This window comes from Anthonomus grandis, chromosome 8 (assembly GCF_022605725.1).
Source record: "Anthonomus grandis grandis chromosome 8, icAntGran1.3, whole genome shotgun sequence".
NCBI classification, from domain to species: domain Eukaryota; kingdom Metazoa; phylum Arthropoda; class Insecta; order Coleoptera; family Curculionidae; genus Anthonomus; species Anthonomus grandis.
Window position 1 is genome coordinate 7,328,717 of NC_065553.1, and position 21,987 is coordinate 7,350,703.

At 32.0% G+C, this 21,987-nt stretch overlaps 1 protein-coding gene across 1 annotated transcript; it reads right to left on the bottom strand.

Moving 5' to 3' along the window:
• Positions 1–19,133: 19,133 nt before the first annotated feature.
• LOC126739593 (uncharacterized) lies at positions 19,134–20,943 on the bottom strand. The gene is made up of 8 exons (XM_050445349.1): positions 20,736–20,943; positions 20,419–20,676; positions 20,233–20,367; positions 19,961–20,138; positions 19,724–19,823; positions 19,577–19,666; positions 19,293–19,448; positions 19,134–19,233 (listed from the first exon to the last, which is right to left on the bottom strand). The coding sequence occupies exons 1-8, from the start codon at positions 20,920–20,922 to the stop codon at positions 19,183–19,185; spliced, it is 1,155 nt and encodes a 384-aa protein (XP_050301306.1). The 5' UTR covers positions 20,923–20,943; the 3' UTR covers positions 19,134–19,182.
• Positions 20,944–21,987: the final 1,044 nt, after the last annotated feature.

A 21,987-nucleotide genomic window follows, 5' to 3' on the forward strand; every position in this document is an offset into this window, starting at 1 on the left:
ATCCATCTTTTAAAAGTAGAACATTTTAAATGTAATGTAGAATTATCTGACTTAATATCTAAATATTAACTAAATATATATCTGATCTAAATATTTTTTTGACTTGCCCTTTATAACAAAGACATGAACTCTCACATAGATAACTTTCTCGTATAATTCAGATGAAGGTTGATGCAAAACTATTCTTAATACTTAATTATGAGCTACTACAAAATCTAAAGTTTACCTTTTGTCTCTTTATAGTATTATTTGTCTAAAATGATAAATATTACATATACCAATGCATTACCTTGTGATACATACTGATAATATACTGATATTATCAGAAATTAAAATAAGCATTATGGTGAAAAAAATTGAATACTGTTTCAGACGCATTCTCCACCTTGTATATAACATAGAACTATGTATACAAGGTGGAGAGTTAGTCCCAAATAAAGATTAAGTCCCAATGCAAATGATCAAAAATAAATGGAGTCATAAAAACCTTATATACAGGTGTCATATTATAGTAGTAGTCAATACCAACTTTTTTATTTTAAAGAAGATGTTTCGTATATTGATCTATTTTTAGATCTCTATCATAGAAAGTTCTGTACATATCATATATTAATTTAACTGTATGAAAATGGATAATAATATAAAAAAGGCATGTATTTGTTCTAAAATGCACTAGCTTACGGAACTTCAAAAACCGATATCAGTTATATCTCAGAACATATCAGAACTCAATATCTTATTTTTTTAGGAATAGGAATAATTGAGTGGCCAGCAAGGTCGCCTGATCTAACCCTATTACCTTATTAGATTTTTATATTTAGGGTTACCTCAAAGGCAAAGAGTATTCTACAAAGCCAAGAAATATTAATGACTTAAAATATAGGATTATGCAAGAAATTAAGTTAAGTTCTCCGCAGGTTTTAGGGAGCTTACCTTCATCTTGAATTTACATTTGATTGCCATTTCTTTGAAAAATATATGTTTATTGAGTATAAATGCATAGGGGATAAACAAACAGACCGACAGACTGACAATTGTATGCTAACAGTTGCTGTCAATACAAATGTCATTTTTGACACATACTAATCTGATTACCTGATCCCTAAACAATAAAAGTAAGCGCAATAAGCAATGTAACTAAGTATGAAGTAAAAACTATTTATGTTTATATCGTTAAATAAAAGTATGGTATGTGTGGGATAGATCAAGCTTGTTGGAATCATATCTGTAATCTAATGGATTAATATATGAGGTCTTTTATATAGAACAACTACTATATAACAATGTAACAGCCCTGTATAAACAGTTTTTATTATATAAGATGCGCAATGAAAATACAAATTGACATATGCGAACGTTTTTTTGAATGCACCTTAATATATTTTTTATCGAATGTATTCCAGATAACGTCCCTAACCTCAATGGATATCTTAAGAGTAAAAGAGGTAAAAAGCTTAAAAGTAAAAATAATTGCTTTTATTTGAAAACAACCATGATATTCTATCAAAACAAGCATATTCCACCAACATAAAATGTGTTTTCTAACGATATTACGAACACTTAGGAATCAGCTGATTTTCCGCCATTCCCGAATGACACAAGTGGCGCACTTCGAAGGTTAGCGAATCTTCCGAAATGGTCAGCCGAGTATATAAGGAGCCGCATCTTCGCTGGTTCGGAATATTGGAATTCGGATATAAATACGGTGAAAATAAATACTTCGTCGTAGTAATAGTATCGATCGTGTTTAATAGTGTAAGTGCGTAAATAAGTTACTAGTAAGTGCGTAAATAAATAAGTTGACTATTTTTGTGCAATTGAGTATTTAATATACACCTAATGAACGATAAAAACGTTAATTTTTGTTTTTAACGGATAAATTATTAAAAAAGAAAGAACTGTTATAAATTTTATCTTAATACTATTTTAAGTAAATATTATAAAGCCTAGAACATATATCCTGTGCTTTTCTTATACCAAAATAAATACAATTTAAATGCAATCCTCTTAAAAAACATGTTCTCAAGCACCTTAGAATATAGATCTGTGGTAAAAACTAACTGTTGTAGCACGTTCTCCATATCATTTACACATTACTTTACATGTAACCCAACTTAGAGTTAATTGCGTACATACTGGAACATATGTTTAAGTGATTTTAGACTTGATTTGTAACAACTGTTCTTTACTGAGGTCAAATGCGTAAGAGTTTTATTACATTGCGATGCTAAAACTCGCTTAGAGTACTTCCCGCATTTACTCAGTACCAACTGCAATCAATAAAAATCAACCAATTCCGCTTAAATTAAAACAATTAAAATATTTCCGTAATTTCCATCGGAGAATCTCGTGTGTGGTCGTACCATTGAAAATGGCGCAAAAAAGCGCGACACCCAATAAAATCCAGCAATTTCCTTTTTATTTACACTTTGGGAATTTTAATCGTAATACTGCCCGCACTAACTGTGCTATAAACTTGTTCGCTTTACACGTTGAAAAATCTTTATTTCTCCGCGGCAGAGATCATTTTGATTTTTGCCTTTTTAGTATATCAATGATTTCGAGAACTTTCCGATAAAAATAAATGCGATGACAACCAGTTTTCAGCTAATAAAATGTAAGAATATGTAATAATTAACTTTGAAATAAATAATGTTGCATTAAAAGTTCTACTTTCTTGTCTACTACTACACAACATTACAAAATAAATATTAAATCTACAAAATCCCTCGAAAAACAGTATCTTCAGAAGCTTCTTTCGTTGATAGGTTATATTCACATAATATAAATTTCAGTTAATTGATTAATAGAGGATTTTGCGTTATTGAAAAAACATAACACAACAAAAATTTAGGTCGAATCAGTATAAGGTCAGTAAATGTCCGATTTCATTACTACTCTGTAGTTCCAAGTAATAAAAGAGCTAAAAGGTGGAATTTATAATAATTCCAGTTTTTACCATTTTACCAAAAGTTCAAATTGAACGCTGTTAATATCATATTTGAAAAGATATAATTTGCGAAAACATTGTGAAAACCCGACGATGATATCTTCGCTGGAATAAAAGTATTTTTACAGGGGTAAAAACCTAAGTAGTGCCATCTAGCGTTCGGTCTTAGATTATTATTACAAATTCCGCCCTCTAGCTCTTTTATTAGGAACTATAAAGCAGTAATGGGAAAACAATAATCGAGATACTCCGTGACATGAAGCAGAACAAGTAAAGGTGGTACCTGCCGATACGTGTTTCTGCTTTTTGGCCTCTTAAGGGCAGGACAACCAGAAAACCAATAAGAAAAGTAAAAAAAAATTTATAGGGATCACGAACAGGAGCAATGTTTGGTCTAGATCTTACACTTTCTGAGAGTATATGTTGCTAATAAAAATGCTTTAACACTCAATTCCAAAAACTTTTTCAAATTTTCAATATTATATTTAAAAAAACTGTGATATGCAAGAAGAGACAAATTATGCAAATGGCATAAATGAAACATTGGCGAACAGTTATAACGATTGTAAAATTGATCAATAGATTGTAAAATGCGTTCACCACTATTGAAAGTATCGGGCCACTTCATAGAGTCTGGTCGCAGTTTATGGCGAATTGTATGCAGATTAAAACCGGCTTGTTTGTCAACTGTTTTATACCGTTTAAAATACTGTGCTATCGTTGAAGTACTGACCAGCGGTAGGGCTTGGGTTTGAAGGCTAGACCCTGCTATTATTAATTTATAGTAATTTAAAGTCTCTGCTAGTTTTAATCTACAGAATCTGGCAAACTTATCAACGATTAAAATAGCCACTAACTGGAGGATCCAAAATATCAAAAGATATAATTTTTTTTTTTTTTAATATTTAAATAGGAGAACTTTAAAGCAGTTTTACAGTACAAATAAATTAGTAGTTGAATGTTGATTTTAATCAACTAATAAATGTATATAAGTGAAGGAAGTACAGCTTTGCAACTATAGATAGCCATTCCATTTACCTGCAAAATATAGGCTTAAACAAAGCCAAAGACTTATCAAAAGACAAGAAATGACTAGACCAAGTCAATGTATGATATGCTATTAGACAAAATAAGTAACCAAGACCATTTCTTTAACATATATTTCTAATTATGAGTTTACGATTTATGCACAGTGTTTCAGTACAAAGTAGTGTTTTCAATAACAAGTAGAATTAAGCGGTGGGAACGGTTCGACAAATAAAGAAATTTAAGTTTCACACACATTTTTTATTTCAATTTTTCTACGACTATCAATGTAGTCTTAATTCACTTTTTGCCAATTCATATTTGTTTGAATGGTTTACCTTGTCCGCTAGTGAAACCTTAATTCGTTGTTTTCCAGTATGACTGTTAGATGGCGCAACGGTATAAAAATATCAAAAGGACATATTTATTTAGATGGTTTACGTTTTAAAATGCGTTCACCTTTTTTTTTTTTTCTGAAGCAAACTTTTGGATGGCGTCACATATACTCATTCTGAAACCAAACACTCTAAAAGTCTTACGCACCCATAAGCCGTACTTTTACTGAGAACTTTTATAAATATTGTTGACATGTGCATAAGACTCTTATAAGGGAACATCAATACGTTTTATAGACAGCCTTAGATGACCAAGCACACTTTTCTCAAAGTCACTTAACAAAAAAATACCCTGGCAACTTTTTTAGGTATAAAATGCTTAATGAGCTTACCTATCAATGCACTTAAGCAAAGAATCAATGTAGTCACTGGTTGCAACTGGATTGAGTAAATATCAATTATAGGGATAATTCTTCTTAAGTTCAAATCTAAGTACCAAATAGTCTTTAAAAGTCTTCTAGCAAGAATGAGAAAAACAGATTTACTTACTTGCTTGCATACACAAATGATACGCTAGTCGTGTTTCTCAAGAACACAATATGCAGCCTTTGACTTTTTGATGCCAATCAGGTCTTTAGCATAAGCATAAATGCATGTTCTCTAATATAAGCTTAAACAAAGCCAAACCCAAGTAACAATTTGCAGTCACCTAAGTTGAGATTACTTTTATTTTCACTAGTTGCAACGTTGTTTTCAGTGCAAAATTTACTTGGTTTTGCAACGACGTTTATTTTCGACTAAACTTCGACGTACTGCACCTGTATCGCAACTGTTTTAAAACTCTGCTGTTTTTACAACGTATTTTTTTACTATAGATGGTAGCAGTAATAATTTACAATTAAAACAACGATGTGCAGACGTGTACAATTTTTCGAATCAAAAACCCGGTAAGAACAACGTTACCTCATCGTTAGCAAATGGGTATTACATTGCCTGATCGTCTGTGTTGAGCCTGAAGATGAAAAACAAAGGTAGAGAGAATAAGAGGAAGAAAAAATATTCAATTCAACATAACCTACTTAATCTATATTTTTATTTTTATAATTCATTTTTTGCTTGGAATAATTGGAATTTATTATTTTCATTTTGCTTTAAAAAATGAGATATAAAGACTTTAAATATTCTGCAACTTACTACAGACGCAAAAAAAAAACTTGCAATGGAAGCAAAAATGCCTACAACTAGCTTACATGAAGTTGATATGGATTATGTAGAATCAATGGAAGTGGCGGAAGATAGCAGTGAAAAGGTTTGTATTAATTTATACATGTGGACTACTTTAAAATGTCCTTCCATTCTCTCGGACTTTATATTTTTCGAAAAGCTTAAGAATTTTTTTGTAAAAGTTAAAGTTTGTAAAAAAACGTGCTGCATACGCGAAACAAACTGCAAACAATAATTGAAATATTAAAATTTTAGGTAAGGTCCATCCGTTCTTCCTCTTGCTTCAGGCCAATCAGGGACAACGACAACGGGCATCTACCAATAAAAAAAAATTACTTATTTTTTTTTCGAAATCCGCTATAAATTCAGGGCGCGCGTGTTTTTTTAGGGCTAAAATAACATCTTTTCACAGTAAACTATGTTCCGTTTATAAATTAAGTGCTTGTAAATCTTTCAAAACGGGTATTTTACCCCTATAATTCACTATATTTAACTACATACAAAAGAAATATTAATAAGGACTATTCAAAAGATGGATTAAAAAGGTTGTATTTTTGGAGTAGCTGCTTGATCTATTAGTTTATTGCTAAAAAAGTAATTAATTTTTCTGTCGTTATGGCGTCCATTCGTTCAAAACTCAGTAACTCTAACAACGTTGCAAAAGCGTTTAAAAAGTTAATGGGTAGTCACTGCGTAACGTTGAGACAACCCAAAAAATCTCTTTCAAATTGGTGTAAAACGGGGTTGTCTCTACGGTTAAGACAACGTAACAATGCAACGTTGTGTTGCGATTTGCAACGTTGTCGCGTCGAAAAATTGCTAATTGGAAAGTCTTATTATCAAGAGATAAGAAAATGCTGGACAAATCTCAAAGAGCAAATAGAGAGAAAAATTAGATGAAGTCAATGTATGATTGACAGTGTAAGTTCTCAAGACTCCTGCTTTAACAGACACCTTTCTGCATAAGCTTAGGAAATTATGCAAACTGTTTCAGATGAAAGTCGTGATAACTCAAACTGTGCTATTTGTATCTAATAAAGAAAGAAATCAAAATCAGTTCCCACAAATAATTCTCGCTTAGTCAAACACTGCATAAACATCCTCAAAAGTGTAGATCTCAAACAAAGTAACCAGAAAGGAAACCAGAGTCATTTTGTCGCATTGCAGTAAGAAATATCTAAATATGAAACTGGAATAAACAGCTCGAAATTCAACTTGGAGAAGATGAAATAAGTCTGATTAAGTTGTGGTTGTAAGGCCAGGTCATCATAGCCATAAGCAATGATGAGTTCTTTCAGACGGAGTACATTCACCTTTAGTGTGATTAGTGTTAAGCAGTAATAAAGGAATATATTAACTTGTAGAGGGTAAACAGAGGTAAAAGGCTATAACGTCAATTTAATATTATGATTTTGAGTGTACCTCAGGGTACCCACTTGGGTTTAAACTAACTGTCCGCTGCCCACTATTTCAAATATAACCACAACCTACTTTGTGCGATTATTGCATTGAAGTTCGTATATTTTATACATTTTGTATATTACATATCTAATACGCAAAAAACTGGATGTGGAAGAAAGCCTTAAAGTAAGATTGAAAGAGGCTCTAGAAATTTTTTTATTTTTAATTTAACTTCATGCAAATTGAGTATATTTACCTTTGTTAACTATATAATATAGTTTGAGCTTATTAATTTTATATTTTAACGCTATTCCTAAACTTTAAAACTTGTTTTCCTTCTCCTTCTTCTTCTCCTTCTGCGTCTTATTTATTTAAGTTAAAATTGATTACTATTAACTTACAGAAAAACATATTAAAATAGATGTTCAAACCTCTAAACGAAGTAATCCTTGTCATCAAATAACTTAAGGCTATAGAGAGCTTCCTGCTTTTGAGATCAATATGTAGCCGGCTGGTATACTATTGGTTTATAATGGTTGTCTATGGTAGCAGGACAATTGAAACGGCCGTGACATTACTGTTACATCTTCTATTCAAGATAGAAGACGGCACTTTTGTCTTTTTCTTGTCATGCTGCTTTTACTTGTGCCATTATATGTGTTGATTTATCTAGCTTTAGAAGCAGTAAGAATACTTTTCCTTTTTCGAAAAATCAACTCTTGTTTAGATCTAAAATGTAACCGAACCAGCTAGTATATTAAGCTTGGGGGGAGTTCGACAGTACCCGATCAAATTTTCATTACTAAATTGCTGTAAATTGTTACGGTGCCGCAGTTTAAAATTGGTTCAATTTTTGACTAATTTCTGGAGCATTTTTGGTAATTTCTTTTAAAATCAATTTAGAGGCTTGTTGTAATAGCTATTATTATATTTTATATTAAAAAACTTTCAGTTTTTCTATTATTTTCTTGTACACAACCTTAAATCCGATATATATTCAGTAGGATACGTAAACAACAAATGTAAACAGGTTTTATTTTATATGAACATCTTGAATTGCGAATGTACCTTTTGTTTCCAAACCAGATGATTCACATATTTGTTGGGAAAATTTATGTGAAATTTTGTTATGCTTTTATTTAAACAGCATTTCAAAAATGAGGGGGTCAGGGGAAAAGTGGTATAAGTAACATTAACATGATTTTGAGTAATCTAAGGTCAAAGTTAATAGTAAAATCCTAGTAAAAGTAAATCCAAGAATGATTACGTATATCTATTTAAAAAATTCTAATGTTTTCTGGACTTATATATCCGGGTTTTAAAAATATCGTATTTTTCTAAAAAACTTAGTTTTTCTCACTTATACCATTTTGCCATACATGATGATTTGGGGTAAAAGAAGTATAAGTGACATAAAAGATACTTTATTTAAACATTCTGAAACAAAGAAGTGAAAAAAAAGTTTAATGAATACAGTTTGTCTTATATAATCTTCATCAGTTTCTAAAATAATCCTGTCACTTTCATCTACTATATCTTCGTCGCTGTCACGTCGCTCTTCTGTACTGCCAGCACCTGCTTTGGTTTTCTTTTTAGGTGCCGTTTCTTGCCTGCTCCGTTTTTGACTTTTTGAATCTTCATGTGCCAAATTCTTGTAAAAATTGTGGTATACCGAAGGTACAAACTGCAATAGCTCTTGAAGATTTTGCCATTTAAGAAATTTTATTTTTGGTGCTTCATTATACAAGGGGCAAAGTTTTTGTGCCGATGGTCTTCCTTTGCTTCTTAGGGCCCAATCTGCTTCATAAAATTCAATTATTGCACTTAGAGTGTCTTTAAATTTCATTGTAAATGGTTGATCTTTTTCAAGTCTTATCCATCTAATTTGTCTCCAGGCAATCTTCCTTTTTTCTTTGTCATTGCGAACAATGGTAGTTATACCTTGAAGCTCTGAAAAGCAGAAAAAGTCGGCCGATATCATTTGTGTTACAGAGAATTTCTTGCAACTCTCTTTAATGGCTTCATTCCATTCAGTAGGTACATATACGTATTGAAGGTGGCGCTTGTGCTTCTCGATTAATGCAAAGTCTTCATCGCACTCCATATAAGTGTGCCCCGGCTCTAAGAATTTATGGTCCACAGATTGTATGTCAACATTTTGAACAACGTACATCCAAAATTTTAATACATTCTTGTTCTTATTTTGGCCCCCGCAGGAGTCACTGAACGCTATAATATTTTTTGTCGTCTTTGGCAGTTGCTTAACAAACTTCAATAAACAAGACGTAACCTCGGAAGATCCTCTACAAGCGATGCTTTCGTCCCATGTATACATAAAAGCCTTATTACTGCCAAGGTCGTGGACAGCAAAATTGTAAGTCCATAGAGTTCTCAGGTAATATACTTTATTCGTCGTTAAACGAGGAGTTGGTAGTGTTTTTTGAAGGTCGAAGCAAATGGCCACAGTTTCACCTGCAGACTCTTGAGCAAGCTTCTTCGCCCGTTTTTTTTCTTCTTGTGCATTCTCTGCTTTCCGTTGATGAACGCCTTTTTCTATTTGTACCTTCCTTCTCTGTTCCTCATCTCCAGATTTCAGTAAAATATCAAAACTGTCGCATTTATTGCATGTATCAGTGTGCGGTTGATGAAACGAGAGATTAAATTCCGTGTTAAAAATATCACGATAAAGCCACTCTTTAACAGGACGTTTCTCTTGTTCTTCACAAAACTGCAAATAGCATTTGTACATTTTTTTGACATTTAGGTAAGAAGGCAGGTATTTTTTATTGGGGTTATCCTTTCTACAATAGTGACTTGGAAATCGGTTAATATGATCTTTGATCAGATCGCGGTCTTCGTCTAAAATTCTACTAGGATTTGGCGCCTTTCCTCTTCCATCAAGTATGACAAACCCGACATCTGTCTTTTTGTTAACAACTCGTGCTAACGTTACTTATTTTTAACGTTTTTAAAAAGAAATCCTTGCAAACCCTTTAATTCTTCAAGGTCACACTAACAGATTTCAACTTATGGGATATTGCATTAGTTTTCTTTCTCAGGGGAGTTTCAATTTTAATGCTAGACGAGATAAATGCAGTCTGTAAATCCCAATTACCCAGTTCCCAAAAACCATCGAAAATTCGCCGTGCGTCTACTTCAGAGATGTTATTACACTTGTATCGACAATCGTGGACAAAGTAAGTAAAATTTTTAGCACCTTTGGGCTGATTCCGATGTCCCACGTATGCTTTGCCGCTATTCCGCAACTTTTTTCGCACTTAATTCTTATGGCCTTCTGGCCTTCTAACTCTCTTCTTTCGTTTATTTTTTATACCTTCAATAGTTGGACTGTTTGTGTGGCTCAGTACTGTCAATGGCAAATCGTCACTGTCCTCAGAACCTCCATCGCTTGAATCATTACCAGGAAAATATGTTTTGTCAGCATCAGAATCGTCAAACTCTGAAAAATCTGAAAGTAAAGTTAGAAATTAATAGTTTTACTTTACGATTTTAAATTTGGATTTGTCTACTGTTACGGATAAATCCCTGGGATTCGAACCCATCGAATTTTTAAAATGCAAGTCTAACATTTTACCCAAAACACCGTTTCACTTCAAACGAGGTTGCAGGCAAACAAAGTTTTTAAACCGAATACATGCTGCTGTAAGGGCAGACACTTCCTTTAAATTTACAACTTCGAACTTTACCTTCAACACTTGGACCTTGTCGGTTTCTTAATACTGATAATGGCAAATCGTCACTGTCTTGAGTATTCCCATTGTTCGATTTTCTATCAGGAAAATTTGTTTTAGAAGTACCAGGCTCGTTAAAAATCGAAAACTCTAAAAGTAAGGTTAGAAATAAATTTCGGCAATTTAAATTTTTACACGAACATGTGATGGTTACAAATTAGTTAATAAAACAAACTTACCATTCTCCATTTTAGTAGAAAATACCGAGATTATTATTTGAAAGTCACTTTAGTCACTGGCAAAACACTAGAACGTATTCAATAATGCAAGCACTGTTTACTATTTTACTAAATAGAAAAATGGTAAAAGTGCACTTGTACTACTTTTTCCCAAACGAAAAGACCGTTTAAGAGTTGAGCTTCAGCTACTAATTCATAGATGGCGCTAGAATGTTGAAATAGAACTTGTACCATTTTTCTCCTAAACAGATATACCTTTTAACTATACACTAGTGCACTTATCTCCAATTATGGAAAAATGTTATTTATACCACTTTTCCACTGACCCCCTCGTTTATTATTTCTATATAGTCCTCATATCTATTTACACCTTATTAAATGACAAACAACAAGAATAAGAGAAAATTGCTTGTACACTACTAAAACAATTTCAACTAAAGTTAATTTTAGAACTTATTAAGAATTTTACGATATAAATTTTTGTCATCTCCTGTAATTTTATACGGTATTAAAGTGCCTTGAAATTGTCAAGTAATACTCCAATTTCTCTTTATTAAAATCATTAATGTAAGCGATGAAAATGGTTGAGCTTAGTACTGATCTATAACAGTTGTAGGAGAGTTGTTAAATTTTTATATTATAAAATGAATGCTAGTTGTCCATCTACAAAAAAAGCGTTGACCAAAGATAATTATATATTATTTATTACTCTTCATTTCCCTCAAAAACTTAGGAACGATAGATTCAGATCATTTTATAAATAGAAAATAAATATATTTCTTGTACATACTACAAATAAAAATTTGTATTAAAATTTACCACTAGTTATATATGGCGTTTAATAGATATTGCTATTTTTATTATATATTGATTAGATTATTATATAATTTTAGAAGAGGACTAAGAAGGGTATTGCAGCAAAGTGGTCTAATGATTCTATTTGCATAAAATATTTCAGCTTGATAGTAAGTAAATATTTATACTCTTTTTCTTCTTGTTTTAATTATATTTTCCTTTTAGGCAACATATTAAACATGACCTTTGTTTTTTAATATTTACAGCCCTATTACATAAGTCTTAGAGGACTGTGAACCAAGATGTAAATTGTTGATTGTGAAGAAATAATTGATTAAGGAAATTAGGTTTTTTTTCCAATAAATTGTAGGAAAGGTGTAGGCAGCTAATAACTTCTAGAAATTAAACAATTCAAAACTGCTTTATTTGCAAGACTGATTATTGCACATTAATTTAGTCAAATGGTCGGCAAAAAAAGAAACAGAGTAACCATGCAAACCTGATAGTCAGTAGCTATATTTACCAGATTATAGCTAAGCTATAGTGCAGTTATTTAAATTCTTGGTAACGGTCTAATTCGATATCTTGATCCTGCATTGGACCTAAGCAATTAGACTTTATTGGATTGGATTTAAAACGTGTAAACTTATAAGAGTACAATGTAAGTGCAGATATTTAAATTCTTGGGTCTGCTGTAACCGTCCAATTTGATCTGCTGATCCTCTATTGGATCTAGCCATCTAATCGGATGTTTATAGGGATATCGATCACTAAATAATTTAAAGTATTATCTAAAATTTTACATTTGCTATATATTGCAACGATATTGTAAACTTCGAAAAATCAGCTGATTCTCCCTCATACCGAAAAGCCACAAGTGGCACACCGCGCGAAGTCTCGAAGGTTAGCGATCTTCTGGAACAACATTCTGCCGAGTATATAATGAGCCGCATTACCCATAGCAGTCGGATGTCAGTTCAGTGACTGTGTTTTTGTAGTAAATTGTGTAAATAAATGAATTCATTAAATGATAAATTAGTTGGGTAAAAGCACTACAATATATGTAGTTCAGTTACTACCAAGATTTCTCTTTAAAATAAAACACTCAAGGTTGACTTGTTGACTCTAGGTTCTTAGTTTCCTTTATTAATTTGATGTTTTCTTATTTTTGCACTTCTATTTCTCTATATGGGTTGTAGTCTCTTCCGCTTAAATTTATGGTTGCTCAGTAATTCTCTCTATATGATAAATATGGTTTTTGCCAAAATTACATATTCATAAAACAATTAATACGGCACGCAAAAAACTTACTTTTAATTATTAAAAATTTAATTCATCGCCGATCAGAATTTTATCTTCAAGGCAATAACCCATTTTGACACACACGCTCCCAATATCGAAAATTATTACTTTAAGCCGTTTATTTTTTTCGTCACTAGTTATTACCGAAAAATATGCGTACAGTACGTAAACGCAAAAGTGTATTATTATCGTGTAATACATCAAAACTCGGACCGCGGTTATTTTCCAATTAAGAAATAAATTAGGTGAACTGCGTATACAATTTCGATCCGATTAAGAAGTGCTTTAAATCAGGGAATATCGGAGAATAATAAGTGTTTTGGGTGTATCCGAACTGCGCCAGTAGTTTTAAGCAACCTGCATCAAATTGAGGAATATTACCAAGTTGTTAAAAGTTTTATTTAAAATAGGGTGTTAACGAAAGGAGTATTTATAATATTAATCGGGTTAGGTAGCAAAAGTATGTTAACTTTTTTTTATAAGTAAATTTAGACATATATCCAATATTCTTCAAACAACATACATACATACATAAAAAAAAATGTATATTGGAAGGATACTTAACGAGAACTATTAGAAATGTGGTTTTGTTCAAATTCAATTTAATTAAAAATTGATGAATTTTAATCCGTTGTTAATTTTTTTAAATACTATTAAAAAAAATGGTTTATAGCTATATAAATTATTAGCCATTTCTTTTTTTTAACCAATCTTCTTTAATTAGATATGCGATTATCTAGCGAATATCAGCCAAATGAACAATCGTCAATGTTTTTTTTAAAAATCCAAATAATTTAACTTTTAATTTAAATGTTTTTATAGTGTATGTATAAGAATTCGAATTATATCTTATATCAGATCATCCGTGTGAGGTCCACCGTTAAATTATTTTCCCGTGACCTGCATTAATCAAGAACAGCCGTTAAATCACTGCCTTGGGTCCTTTAGCCATTTTTGGCGTCTTATATTAAAAAAAAAATCTGTACCGCCATGTTCTACATATTAAATGCTTAATATTATTTATAAACTATTTATATGGTCTTCTTATATATTTTTAATTGTTTTTTTTCAAAGAATTTTCAAAGGAGTTTGATCTAATTTAAAATCAATTGTCTCAAAGTATTTTTATTTTTGGATAAATGTCTTTCTGAGAAAATGACACTGTTGAAAATAACTCTTTTTCTAAATATTTCTATTAGGGGTCGTCTGGTGATGCCACAGAATAGTTTAGGCCTTTTTCAGGCCAGTATATACCTTCGGATGAGTCGGTTACTATTTGGAATTTGTCCTACTGCTACAGTCCCTTATAACCTGAAGATAATTCTATAGGATGCAAACGCTAGTCTAAAAGGATTCAAAGCTTTGCACCTTATAGACCTTTTTTGACACATCCAGAATTGGCTTTATTGATAGCGTTTACTTATATTTAAAAAATCGTGGGAGAGTTTTAGGTGTCCAGTCAATATTATTAAGTATTTATAATTTGATCATATTACACACCTTAAGAAGATGTTTCATGTGAAGCTACTATTAGTTTGTGGCATGACTACACTCCGTGAGTCTTTTGTGGTTAGTTTTGTTTGTTTTTGTTGTCTATAAGTTGTTGTAAGCATGCCGAAACCCGTAAGTAATTTCGTAGTCGAAATAAGGCTCTTTATTTTTCCTCATAATAATCCTCTTTTTACTGAATCTAGATAACCTTGTACTGTTATTTTTTGTTTGATTTTTATCCACTGTACTAAACAAGAGTAGGTTATGATAAGCTTTACAGCCGTTTGGAAGGACCATCAAGTGATCGAGGGATAGTCAAGTAAGAATTCATAAATACTTTAGCATTTTATACATGATATCTTGAAAAAGCGATTTTACAGATCCTAAATCGTACCGATCTATCAGCCTTACTAGCTTTATGCGGAAGGCGATGGAGAGGCGGATTGATCGGTATCTTAAGGAAAGCATCCTGGTCAAAAAACCACCAATACACCTATCAGGCGGGCAAATCCACGGACCTGGCCCTACACCACCTTGTGAGGAAGGTGGAGGGTGCTCTGGCTAGTGGCAAGGCCTGTTTGGGTGCGTTCCTAGACGAAAGGGCGGTCGACAACACCCCTTTCGCATTAATCTGCCAAGCACTCGAGAGCCGCGGCTTAGAACTCTGTTTGGTTAGCTGGACAGAGGCCATGCTCTCGAAACGTCATGTATCTGCCCAGCTCAACAACGAGATTGTTGAAACGTTGGCGGCTAGGGGCTGCCCGCAGGGAGGAGTATTGTCCCCTACCTTGTGGTGCCTTGTGGTCGACAGCCTGATAATTCTTTTAAACAATGCTGGCCTATACACACAGGCCTACGCTGATGATCTGGTAATCCTTTGCCCGGGGAAAGACGCCATCTCAATGCGGGGCCCTATGATGAGAGCCCTGCGTATGGTGGACATATGGCTTCTCGGGGGGTCTCAGGATTAACCCCAAAAAAGCAGAGCTCCTACTATTCACGAGGAGACGTAACTTTGGCACGTTCCCTGTTATATCTCTAGGTGGCGTGTAGCTGCATTACTCCAGGACAGTTCGATTTCTGGGAATCAAGTTAGATCCCAAATTCTCCTGGTACGATCATCCACCAGACACCAGAATGAAGAAGGCCACCTGCGCGCTATGGGCCTGCAGGCGGGCTTTCGGCAATACCTGGGATCTGTCTCCTAAGATCCTCACATAAATGTTTAAAATGGTTGCCATTCACGGCTTGACAATACCCAAGGCGATCAATAAAGTCTCGTTGCACATTTTCAATCATTTCCGGAGTTATGACGTGCACTTCTCTGCGAATTCTCTCTTTCAAGTCGTCTAGATTATTTGGTCTCTTAACAAATACCTTCGACTTAAGGTATCCCCACAAAAAAAAGTCCATTGGTGTTAGGTCAGGCGACCTAGCAGGCCATTCGATGGGTCCTCTCCTTCCTATCCACCGATTGGGAAAGGTTTCATCCAAAAGTATACGCACAGTGGCAGCATAGTGCGGAGGAGCGCCATCTTGCTGAAAAATTAGTTCTTCGTCAGGATAGTCTGGGTCCAATGGATTTGGAAATAGAGCTAGTAATGCTGGAACTAATTCAAATTAGAGAAAATCGAGATACACTTGTCCCGTTAAAGTCTGTTCAAAGAAAAAGGGACCTATTACTCTTCCGCGCACTATTCCACACCACACATTTAGTTTTTGAGGGTACTGGCTGTTTACCTCCATTATCCAATGCGGATTTTCTGTTGCGCAATATCGACAATTTTGTCTGTTCACACTACCATACCGTGGCTTCATCGGAAAAAATAATATTTATTACTAAATTATTATTTAGACACATGTTTTGTAAGCGTTCACAAAACTCATTTCGCCTATCGAAATCGTCATCAAATAACTCTTGTACAGGAATAACTTTGTAGGGGTGATATTTGTGCTTTTTAACTATTCGGTGAACTATAGATTTCGCCATGTGTAAATATGCCCCAATCTGCGATAGAGGAGTGCATGGATTTTCTTCCAAAGAAAGCAAAATGTCAAGTTGTTTATTTTCATCTCGAGCAGGACAAGCAGATTTCGGCAGATCTCTAACATGACCGAATTCTCTAAATTTAGCATCTAATCTACTCACCACCTTTTGACATGTCGAAGGACGATCAGGATGGATTTCATTGAATAAATGAGCAGCTTCTCTTTGAGTACGTGTTATCACCAAACCCAACCATGCTCAGAATTTCTATTTTTTCTCGTTCCATTAACTTTACCAGTGTGAAAACCGCAACTTTGCTCGTGCACTTCACACTTGACAATATCCGCTTGGCGTACAACTGTCATACAGTTTCTATGAAAATACACGGTCACCAGCCAACAATAAAAAAACACGAATGAATGAAATTTTGCTCTGTATAAAAATTTTCAGAGATAAGGTGACTCGTAAGGTGAACTTCAATAATAATGTTTGGTCGTATTTTCTTCGATAACTGTTGACTTTACGTATAGCACATGATGCATGAAACATACGTAGAATTCCACGCGAAATTCAAAAATTAAATAAAAAAAAGATGCTTTCGTTTGAAAAAATTATGTTGATGGTCGTAATTTATTTTTGAGCAACCCTGTGTATACAAACTTCACGTATAAAAATGCGCAATCTTTAATAAAAATCGACGGGTTCGAGCGTTTTTTTTTTCGGACACACCCCTGAATTTAGACATAACTTTTGGGATGCACTGTATAATATAGTATCATTGTATATTAAGTATATCAAACATTTTAGTTTAAAAAATCTTTTTATATTTCACAAAAAAATTAAAGAAATACTTTTTAATTCTCAGCAAAACGTTATGTTAAGGTATAGCCTCTTAATATGCTATTAGATTATATCGTATCTATTAATTGCTAAGCTAAAAAATTGTTAAATAAAATTAATTAATTAATCTAGTTAATTTAGGTTATTGTTTAATCTATAATTTGTCATATTATATGAAATTTTAGGGTTAATTTTGAGTAGCTGGCCTTAAAGTCAGCTAGACTTTGCCTTTTGAGAAATGTAGTTTTCCTCTTGAAATTGTATTTTTCTTAATAAAGACATTTATTACTATTATTATTTTTATTTATTTAATCTTCATACAAAGATTACAAGACACATAGTAAACCTAAACTAGGAACAAGAAAATTATAATAAAATCAAACTCACCTCTATAACAGTCAGAGCCATACAATTACAGCTCAAAATCAAACACGTAATATTTCAATTCACAATTATTAAAATTTGGCTACACATATTATCGCGCTTGGCCTACTTCTAATTCAAAGTACTTATTATGGGAATTCAGGAGATTTTCGGGAAATACCTTCTTTAGTACACTCTAAAAGTATGAGATTTTTTTCATAGATTTTATATGATCTGGTAGTTTTTTGCTTGATAGTGCCATGTGTCTATGCTCAACCATAGTGAGGTTCTTAGTAAATCTTGTTTGCATATCTGAGTTGGTTTGGATTTACAGCAGCTGTAAATTATTGGATGCTATTTTAATAAAACAAGAGTATTTCATAAAAGTACAATGAGTATACAGTCAAGTTTCTATATTTCTTAAATAAGAGCCTTTTTCGAATTTCTATCAAAGAAAAGTGAATGCAAAGGTTAGTGAAGAATTTAGGCAGAAACGTTTTCGAATTTCACTAAATGTCAAAGTAGTGCGAACTTTGAATGATAGTGGCTAATTTTATATGCAAACTTTGTTCTTTTTAAGTTAATACATTTTGCATACTTGCTTCTTTAGTGAGTTCAGAACGTGTCGTTATTATAACAGAATAGATAACTTCTGAGAGATGGTTAAAAATAAAGCTAAAAAATGTTTTCTGATCTGGCTATTAATAAATATGGTAAACATATAGATTGGTCAAGATTTTGTTGATTTATTAATTTTTTTTATTAATGCGTATTGCATATTATTTTTTCAAAATATTTTTTTTGCATTCTTTTGTTTTACAAGTCAATAAATAAAAATTACATACTTTTTACAATTTTCCTTAAGCCAACTAAGATCACGCTTTTTACAATAACTACAATCTTAATTTTAAAATATTGAATGTAGATGCATATATATATTGGCTTTTGAAGTATCAATAGTATAATAATAATATAATATAATTCCTAATCATTGGCTTGTTGAAGAAGTAAGTAACTTGTTAAAAGTATGCATTAGTTTAGTCATTCAAATTTTATTTCTGGAGCCTTATCATTACGCAACAGAATAAATCTGTAACTTTGAAAATTTAAATAAAAATATGTATGTCCGTACTATAGAAAAACAGTAAAAGGCCACTAAAACTTTAATAAAATCACAAAATAACAATCGGTTAATTTATTCCTTTACCCGATCGATAATCAAGCCGTCGTAATCTGTAATTTCGGCGAAAGATTAAACCCATCCATACAAATTACCTCAATGGGCGACCATGGAGTTTAACCATATGTTATTTGCATAAACGGCGTTTAAAAAATACAAATAGCGTCGTTTTTTTCAGTAGCCGTTTTTAAAGTAATTTAGGCTTACCTACATTACAAATGTTGAATATTTTATGAGTTAGGAATATTTTGAACGAAGAATAGATAATGCTTTTGATGGAAATTTTTATTTTAACCTTAAAACAAGTGCCTCAAGTGATATTTTTTATATAATAAATTGTTGCATATATATTAACATCTAAGCAGTTTTGTTGATTAAAGTAAGATACGAATAAGATGTTTTAAGAATCTGAAATAAAATAAAATGTTATTAAAGGGCAATTATATTTTTAAGCATATTTTTCTTACGATTATAAGCAAATTATAGTTAAATATTCCGAATGGTACTGCCTCCATTGAAATTGGCTTTTGCGAGCGAAGTAGAATAAGTTGTGAATCTTTGGCAAGTTGTGGGTTTACCTCAAACCATGCAGATTCATATACAGAATCCTGTATATCATAGGTCTAAATAATAATAATAATAATAATAATAATAATCATATTTTAATACTTTAACTTTAACTTTAGTTTCATTCATCTATTTAGATCTAACCTAGTTTTCATAAGTTTTGTTCTTTTAATACGAAACTTACTTCATCACTTATTTTCTGTCCAGTCTGACAAACTAAGAAAACAGCTACCATATACCCCATAAGATGAATTACCGCACCAATTGAGTATTCCTACAAAAATACACGAATTTTTTATACATACTTATAATTTTATTTAATTTATCCTGCCTTTAACATTTGGGTTCCAATACAGCTCAGTATGACAGCAGCAACAAAAGATAACTGACCACAAACTCGTTTAGCAGCATTATTAAGTTCTCCAGTAATTCTTTAAAAAAAATCAGACATAAAAACTTAAAATTATTGTCGAGTTCAGAGATCTTATGCATTACTATTAAATTATACTATAAGAATTAAAGGTACCAGGTAGTAAGTTTAAAATCAAACATATACTTGATATATTACCTTAAAATATCTTGATGGTACTGTATACAAAACCTTAGCCTCTTTCTTTGCAAAACTGGATCTTTTGTATTAAATGCATGTTTAAATAAATCTTTAAGATGATCAATTTTTGCGATTATTACTTCTGCAGCCTCCCAAGGAACGAATGTCAATATTGCAGAGGGTGGAATATAAAAAACTAGAATCGAATTCATTGCAAACTTTTCATTGGTTTTGTATTTTTATTTTAACTTAAATAACAAAACAAATATTACTCTTATTGTTTACTTTACCTGCAGAAAATACTTGATAACAAATAATTATAATTTTAGTAACAGGATCAATATCTTTGCTTGGCCACCATAGGGGCGTAACCGTACCACAAATCTCATGAAGACCTTTCTCCTCGTTAAATCTCATACAACGACCTTTAATTATATTAAATTTCTATACCTAAATATGCCATAATATACCCTTACCTGTATCAAATATGGATACCAACCCATATACCATTACCCCAACGTTGCAATAAATAAAATATATCAAAGCATATCGGTTGGCTTTTTGAATTACCGCTGTCATTTTCGGTGGAGTGCCGAATTTTGTCGTATCTGTTATATCTAAGAACAACTTAGACCAACCTTGTACATTTATTTCGAAGAAAATACAAAGAAGCATTGAATTTCCCACACCAGTAAGCCCCACAACATCTTCACTTATATCTACTGGCAAGTTTTCTAAAAGAAGTACGCCACATACCCATTTAAGTTATGCATTAGGGATATAAAAAAAGTACCTTTTAATGCCATAGTGCAATGAATGGCGCATTCCACCCAAATAAAGCAACTGATTAATCTAATGATTATGGAAATAAAGTGGTAACATTTTAGGTTTTTCTCATTTTCTATTGAAGGATAATAGTGAAGATATCTTAAAAACATTAAACTGTAGTAAAACGCATCGTCTTTTTTTGGCTGATACATTTTTACTGGTTGTATGTATGCGTGTGTCATTATATTAGCATTTTTATGTTTGCCTGTGCGTGCAATTGATTTCAATAAAATGGCGTGAATAATGTAGTTCCCCATTAAATATCTATATTTACGTGAATGCATTTTTTGGACTAGTTTAGGAACACCTGTGATATAGCACAGGTGCAAGGTTACCAGTGTATTTTTTTATCATTTTTACTATTAACTAATCATTGTTAGTGAATTATTTTGAGCATCTTACTTTTACTACTAATTGCTATTAATTGCATTCGAATATCAAACAGTATATTACCTACAGAATTGAAATGATAATATTGCATAAAATAATAACAATATTTTTTTTCTAAAAATGCTGCATAAATAGTTTTCTCTTAAAATGAAGTCAAAAATCAGGACTCATTTTAAACATTAGCATTCATGCACCCTACATTTAAGACAAAACTCTCGTTAATATTATAAATACAATTTTGAAGTTGTAAGAATAGTTAAAACATAAAGTAAATAAATAAGATATTTATAAGCCCATGACAAATATATTTTGATGCACGTCGTTAATTGAAACATATACAGCGCCGCAGGATATTTTCTTAAACCAAAATATTATTAAGGTGAGAAATAATTTAAGGAGTGTCAATAGCTCTCGTAAAATACATTTTTAGTCAAAAACAATTACAAAATAAGAATTTAAGATTTAGAAAACATTAGTAGTTACTTAAATGATATAGCGCAAATAAATAAATTAACTAAAGTCTCATTGATAAAAGAAAGTAAGATTATGATGAATAATTTAGTAGAATTAGTATTCTAACTTTAGGTCTTTAAGTCTTTTTGGAAAAACCGTAACTATTTTGAGCCTAAAAAAGCATTTTTAATATTACTGCTTTAAACTAAGAAGAAAAATGTTTTTTGTTAAATGCGTACAAAAACATTGTATTTTAAATAATTTAATAAAACAAAGCAATTAAGGGTTTATTACAAATAAAAATTATCTTTATATTTTTCTTATACAGAATATCTTAATCTCGCGCCATTATTTAAACAATACCTTTCCAGGTC

Excerpts from the sequence above, each read along its gene's own strand:
- LOC126739593 (XM_050445349.1), bottom strand. The coding sequence starts at position 20,922 with ATGTATCAGCCAAAAAAAGACGATGCGTTTTACTACAGTTTAATGTTT. Across the intron at positions 20,139-20,232 it reads TTATCAAGTATTTTCTGCAG|TTTTTTATATTCCACCCTCT; the intron begins GTAAAGTAAACA and ends ATTCGATTCTAG. Across the intron at positions 19,449-19,576 it reads GACAGAAAATAAGTGATGAA|ACCTATGATATACAGGATTC; the intron begins GTAAGTTTCGTA and ends ATTATTATTTAG.